General features: G+C 39.5%; 1 protein-coding gene across 2 annotated transcripts; it reads left to right on the top strand.

Annotated features, from left to right (window-relative positions):
• Positions 1-2,902: 2,902 nt before the first annotated feature.
• LOC131612285 (uncharacterized) lies at positions 2,903-5,641 on the top strand. Of its 2 annotated transcripts, none has more exons than XM_058884089.1 (4): positions 2,903-3,453; positions 3,541-3,720; positions 3,859-4,489; positions 4,582-5,641. In XM_058884089.1, exons 1-4 carry the CDS (start codon positions 3,019-3,021, stop codon positions 5,346-5,348), a joined length of 2,013 nt encoding a protein of 670 aa, XP_058740072.1. In that variant the 5' UTR covers positions 2,903-3,018; the 3' UTR covers positions 5,349-5,641. The 2 variants fall into 2 exon arrangements, with proteins under 2 accessions (XP_058740072.1, XP_058740073.1); XM_058884090.1 differs by having other exon boundaries at positions 2,905-3,453; positions 3,859-4,357; positions 4,582-5,635.
• The last annotated feature ends 1,808 nt before the right edge of the window (positions 5,642-7,449 follow it).

Here is a 7,449-nt window from a genome sequence, read left to right as displayed (position 1 = left end):
ATCCCCAACACTACATAATCGATCACCTTTTTCTATTATTTTTAAACAAAATGCAGATTATGCTAAGTTAAAAAGTTTTGGTTGTTTGTGTTTTCCATGGTTAAAACCATACACTGCTCATAAATTGGAATCCAGATCTGTTGTTTGTGTTTTTGTAGGTTACTCCACCACTCAACATGCCTACTACTGCATGGACCCGAAAACCCGACGAGTCTACACCTCAAGGCACGTCAAATTTGTTGAAACAGAATTTCCATTTCGGCAACAACCCAAAACCACACAAAATCCAAACCAGCATACAAATTGGACCACCATACAACTACCCATCCTCTCAACTCCCAGACCACCTCCCTCTCCGTCCCAATCGGCCTCATCATATCCTTTTAATCCACTTACCCCAACTTCAGGCTCACTACCCTCCACTAACAACCCACCCAATTCTCCAAGTCCAACAAACTCAGCAAGCCTCTCTCAAACAAATCCACCTATATCTCCATCATCCTCTGTCTCCAGTCCCTTGACTGCTACTCCCTCTACCTCCCTTTCATCATTCCCAGATCCACAATCAACACCACCACCCACTCAAATCATCCCGGATCGTGGCATCGTCACTCGATCCCAAAACAACATATTCAAACCCCTCCACAAGATGAACCTATCAGCCACTCCCCATCCACCCATTGAACCACGAACCATCACTCAGGCCCTCAAGGATTGAGCTTGGCGGGAAGCAATGCAAAAGGAATATGATGCCCTATGCGCCAACAATACATGGACACTAGTTCCACCCCACCCCTCACAAAACTTGGTTGGTAGCAAATGGATATTTCGAACAAAATATCGTCCAGATGGTTCCATTGATCGTTTAAAGGCAAGGCTCGTCGCAAAGGGCTTCTATCAACGCCCCAGATGGGACTTCCATGAGACGTTTAGCCCTGTGGTAAAACCGGTTACAGTTAGGGTCATTCTCACGTTGGCTATCTCTAAGGGTTGGCGCTTGCGTCAACTCGACATTAACAATGCTTTCTTGCAAGGTTCTCTTTCTGAGGAGGTGTACGTATGCCAACCGCCGGGCTTCACCGATCCATCTCATCCCGACCACGTGTGCCGGCTCAACAAGGCCCTGTATGGTCTTCGACAGGCACCGAGAGCGTGGTACACTGAACTACGCTCATTTCTACTCCAAATTGGCTTTGTCACCTCTGCTGCAGATGCGTCACTTTTCATCCATTCCAGTGAATCAATCTTTCTTGCCTTATTGGTATATGTAGATGACATCATCGTCACCGGGAACACCGACACAGTCGTCACCCAACTCGTTCAACGCCTTGCTGGTCGCTTCTCCCTCAAGGATCTAGGCACACTATCATATTTCTTAGGTGTTGAAGTCATCCCTCATCATTCTGGAGGCCTGTTTTTGTCCCAAAGAAAATATGTTAGTGATGTACTCATCAAAGCTGGCATGGAGGATGCCAAACCAGTCCCAACACCACTCTCTGCATCAACTCCCCTACTCAAAACAGAAGGTGAACCACTTCCCTCACCCACCTATTATCGTTGTATTGTTGGCAGCTTGCAATACCTCAGCTTAACTCGTCCCGATGTTGCATATGCCGTCAACAAACTGTCCTAATTTATGCAACATCCTACCTCATCTCACTGGGCTGCTCTCAAACGCCTGCTTCGGTACCTTGTCGGAACTATCGACAAGGGAATAATCATTTCTCCCAGTCCATCCACAACATTACATGCCTTTTCCGATGCTGATTGGGCTGGTGACAGGGACAATTACGTCTCCACAACTGGGTTTATCATTTATCTCGGTTCCACCCCTATCTCTTGGGGCTCCAAAAAGCAGAGAGCAGTAGCTCGTTCCTCCACGGAAGCCGAGTATCGAGCCCTCGCAGACACCGCATCTGAAGTTCTTTGGCTACTGTCCCTCCTCAACGAGCTCAAGCATCGGATCCACCAACCTGCCATATATTGTGATAATATGGGCGCCACCTTTCTCTCATCGAATCCTGTATTCCACTCCAGAATGAAACACATCGCCATCGCCTATCACTTTGTTCGGGAGAATGTGCAACGCGGTGTTTTCCGGGTAACCCATGTGTCCACTGGCGACCAGCTCGCCGATGTTTTGACAAAGCCTCTCCACCGTCCACAATTTGAGTTCATCATCAACAAGCTCGGACTTTCCCGACGGCCGTCCGGCTTGCGGGGGCGTGTTAGAGAATTAAATTAGTCCTATTTACCTTTATTATTTATTACTGTTTATTCAATTAAACTCAGTCAATATTGTTGCTTTATTTATGCCTATAATCATGGCCTGTATACCATGTTAGTGGCTTTATGGAGAGGTTTTAGTAAATCTCTAAAACCGTCTTATTCACTCTGTATAAAAGGAAAACATCAGTTAATAAAACAAAACAACTTCTTCAATATACACAACCCTTATAGAAGTAAGAAGAAAACATTATATAAAAGTCAAATTTATTTTCTATTTCTATCATCAGATATAATGATCAACAAGAATTCCACAAATTTATTATCAAAGTAACACATTCAATATTCATCGTATCATAGTTTTAAAATGTTATTAATTATTGTGTTTTGTTTCAAGAGATTAAAAATAAAAGGAGAAGTTACATGTTTAGTTATATGGGAAGAAAATTGTGTGTGAAATTGTACAAATATTTTTAATTTAATTATAATCGATTTGAAGCATTGATCAAATCTAACAGTATTTTTTAAATGGTTCATCGGTGAGGAACTTAACTAAACCCTCACCCCTAGATTTCACCCAAAAAAAAATAGGACAAATAATTTTTTTTCCAAACTGAATTTTAAAGAAATAATTTTAGCTTTTGGGGCAACGCAGGAATTTAGTCCTTAGTGGCCACTCCTTACTACTACTGTTCCTGAGTCTCATCAAAGAGAGAATCTGACTCAAGTCGCAAAGGTCGAGGCAGCATTACAATAGACACAAACGTTACTAGCATTATTCTACTTCAAACAATGATCACTCAACCCTCAACATCAAAACCAACGTCTCTCTCCACCACCACCCTTCTTCCTCACTCACCACCTCCCACTCTTCAACCAAACAGCCCAAAACGAAAAAGAGAAATGTGCGAACCACCACAACAAATCACCACTCTTCATTCCCCTTCAACCCTTTTTCAAATTCACCCTACTACCCCTGAAAAATCCACTCGTTTCTCTCCTAATTCAAACCCTCTTAACAACAACTGCTTCAAATGTCACCAACCAGGTCACTGGGCTTCCGTTTGTCCCCTCAAATCCTCCACCAACACCAACAGTAAACCCCATTCCAATTCATCTGCTTCCAAACAGATACACTGCCGTTGCGGTCACGGTTTCTGTGACGTTAAAATGGCTCATAGTGATAAAAACAATGGGAGATACTACTTTCTATGTCCCATCAAAAGGGTATGTTAATGTTACTATCATCTTCAAGTTTCGATTTTTAATCATTATTTTAACCTTTTTTGTTTTTATGTGTGTGTATTTTTCTAGGGTGCACGTTGTAGTACTTTTGTTAAGTGGTGTGATGATCCCATCAATGAGAGTGATTTGCAGCCTCCTTTGATTAAGTATCCTGCGTGTGAATGTGGAGCTGGAGTTTGTAGAAAAGTGATGGAAACAGAAGAGGGTTCTTGTAGGGTCAAATCCTATTTTGCTTGTCCCATTAAACAGGTACTATAATATCATGTTATGTTTTGTTATGTTTGTTTTCTTATATAATTTTATGTTTGAAACATTTGATGTTAATTAGTATCGCGGAGAATTGTGGTTAAAAACTAAGAAAGCTTTGATGTTGTTGATGTCTAACAGAGTCATGGATCTTGTGGTTTCCGTGTGTGGGAAGATGAACTACTCAATACCGCAAGCATTGATGAACTCGTCAATAACACGGGCGTTGTTCCTATCCGACAGAGCAAGCAAAGATCTCTCAATGAATTGTTCAAGGGAGACCAAACTGATACTGATACAGCTGTTAACGACCCGCCTAATGATTTGGCTGATGGTAGTGATTTGTTATTAACGACTAAAAGGATGAGAATAACAGATAGTTCTGAGAATCCTTCACCTGTTTCTGGATCTGAGATTCTAGAGGGAAAAAGTGGGGAATCATCTATAGAGGAGGCAAGTTCACAATATGTTGGTTTTCCGGAAATTGAGTTCGAGGATGATCCAGAATCAATAAACTTAGCCTCGTGGGCGGCAATTGAGGCTGAAGCTTTTCTATCATCACGTATGACGACACCGTCACGGATCAGTTGTCGACAAAGTTTATTCCAAAGCGACATGTTGGCTGCTGATGCATCATTAGGTACTATCTTCATATGTGGAAATTATCTTGATCTTATTGCAGGTTCTTATCCAACGGGTTGGTTAGGTCGTCTTATTTTCTTTCATCCAACTCAAAATTTGAAATCCCCTCAACCCAAACCGTTTTTCTGCTGTTAGTATGATTTCCTTAATTTCATTTGTTTCTATTGTGTCTACTTCAATTTTGCATTATCCGCATCCTTTTTGTGTCTCCCATCATTACAGGTATTTTTCCATCGCTCGATCCAATAGAAGTTCCTAAACAAACAAGTACTCTTAATAGCCAAAGTGAACGCAACGACCTTGCTATCAAGACTCCTAATCAATCTACCCAACTTTCAACAGATGTAGTGAGCCTCGACAGATCACAAGGAAGTGACAGCCAGCTAAAAGCACGAAGACAAAGAGAAGTCGCGTTATTTACACAACAGCGGCTTCTCAAAGATCTAGAGGATTTGGATTTTCACCAGCATGAATCTATGAGAGAGGCAGCGGAAGCCACTTTTTCTATGTTATACCTTTTAGGATTTGAGTGTAAACGATTTTCTGACTATGTATGGAACTTCATCAATCTTGCAACTTCTATGGCTGAAATTGACGAGTCCATGAAAAACTCGCCTACGTTGGAGGACCACATTAAATTCCTGGAGGAGGAGAAAGCTAGACAGGCTAACATCAAGGATGATTGTATGAAAACCGAGGCTTTACTCGGGTCATCCAATCAAAAGAGAAATCTGCTTCGCGAAGAAATTGCTCGTCTTGAGGCCATGGTCATTGAAAAACGAAACGAGTTGAAAATTTGCGAGTTGGAGACGGTGAATGTAGAGACTCAGCTTGACAATTTAAAAATAAGAATGTTAGAGGTTGACGTAACCGTAAAAGATAAAGTTCGACAAGCAGAAGCAGCAAGGAAACAAATTGCAGAGAAAGACAGAAAGCAAATTGAAGCCATGGCAGCATTGGAGAAGGCTAAACATGAATTGGTAAATTAGTTAGAACTTACAACAACTGAATGATTGTAAAGTGAGTGTAGTAGAATAAATTGTGTACTTGATCTCATCCTTCTACCTTGGACTATGCAATGTGAATCTAACAGTATGTAAAATGTGTTATAAGTAGGTTTTTGTTTTTAGCATTTGCAATTTGAAAGAGGTAACAATTCTTTAGTAGATGTTGTCCAAGAAGATTATCCTTAAGAAAATTCAGTTGAAACTCCTTTTGTTTATGCCTCCAATTCATAGTGGATTGAAATCAAGGACGGAAATGTTAAAAAAAACTATCATTTGTTTGTTTCACCTTTATTAACTTATTCAAAAATTAATGTGGAACTAGTGTTGCAACAACTTCTCCTTCTTCTTCATACTGCACTGCAGCTTCTCTTGCTCTGTACTTTTCACCGCCATTGATACACCAATGTAACTACTTCTATTAAGTATTGTAGTAGCAGTATTAGTGACGTTTCTGTTGCAGAGATTTTGAGGATCAAAAAGTTGGTTCCCTCTCTTCAGTTTGCATATGTACAAGAAGTGGTGATATTATTGGAAGAGATGGTGGTATTATTTTTGATTTCATTTTTAACAGCCACGTGGAATTTATTTATTTTTTAAATTCTTATATTAATTTTTTTAATACTTTTTTTGTATTTATTCTATTTTACGTTTTTTAAAATTATTTTTATTAATATTTTTTAGGAATGATTTTTTTTAATTATTAAAATATTAAGTTTTGGGACTAATCCCATTTTTATTTAAAGTCCAGCCCACTTAGTGTTTCAGTGTGTTCAATTTATTAATAAGCTGACAATCGGAAGAAGTGGATCCGAAAAGGTGTTGAATCGGTTGCGAGAATGCGGTGGGTACGATGGAGCGGTGAGCGATTGGCTGCGATGAGTTGGTGTTGTTGTGAAGCGGTTCTGATTTACGTGAAGCAGGGGGAGTGGCGAAGAAATTGTGTGAGCTTCAACAGAGATTTAACCATCACTAATGCACTAGTGGGTTTGATAGTGATAGAGGTGTTGTTGTTGTGTAGTGAAGAAGTTGAAGCAGACAACTACCTATTTTGTATCTTCAGTAATAGCAACAACTATTATACTTTTAGTCCCACATCGTTTGATAAAAGAACAAAACTAATGTTTATATACCAATCAACCATATCCACTTATGAATTAAAAGAAATGTGAGGGGAAGTGGACAGCATGGCAGTCTATTAAATTCATATGGTCTTTGACCCAAATGTACTATTTTGATTAAAATTCCACGTGGTATTTCAAATTAAATATAAAATAAATTAAAATTCCAGCTGGACTGCCATGTCAATAAAAAATGGAATCTAGACTGAAAAATGGAATCTAGACTGCACGGGGGCTATATCCACGGAATCTAGAAATTATGAGAGTGGTTTTAAAAAAAAAATCTTTTACAGGAGCTTAAACCTAATCTCGCTAATATTACAGGGTTTTTTTTGTATATTTAACCCTATAATATAATATGGTCGGTGCTTCAATGGCCGATCCGTTAAAATGATTATGTCAAAAAGGCATAGGTTGGACGAGCGTTCATGTGTAGTGTAACACCCCATATTTTCTAATTTTAATTTGATTAGAAATTAAATTATTATTTGGAATTATTTAATATTTTGTTGAGTTAATTGAAGGAATTATAGAATATTGACCTTTGGGCCAAGTGTGGTATTTAGTAATAAAGGGGGTGTTAAGTGTTGAGCCCATTACTAAATTATGTTATGTTTTCATAAAACAAGAAAATAAGAGGAAATTGAGAAATAGAGGAAGAAAACCTAAGAGGGAGAGAAGAAGAACTCATGGGCAAAAGCTATTTTCGCAACCCTTTGGCAGCCTTCACAAATCATGCCATAACTCTCTGCTCGTAACTCCAAATCAGGTAATTCTCGAAGATTCGGATTCTACACGAAATTTCCTTCGATTTGATATAATAATTCGTGTCAGGGAGGTTCTCGATGAGGGAGATAAGCGAGTTTGAAGATTGGGAATTCTTGCTGAAAGTGAAGAAAAGGGCTTACGGGTTTGATGGAGAAGAAGAGGAAAAGTCCAGATTCTTGGCTAAGGTAAGGGGGGAC

The sequence above is a fragment of the Vicia villosa genome, linkage group LG6 (genome assembly GCF_029867415.1).
Source record: "Vicia villosa cultivar HV-30 ecotype Madison, WI linkage group LG6, Vvil1.0, whole genome shotgun sequence".
NCBI lineage: Eukaryota > Viridiplantae > Streptophyta > Magnoliopsida > Fabales > Fabaceae > Vicia > Vicia villosa.
This window is presented reverse-complemented; position numbering and strand designations above follow the sequence as displayed.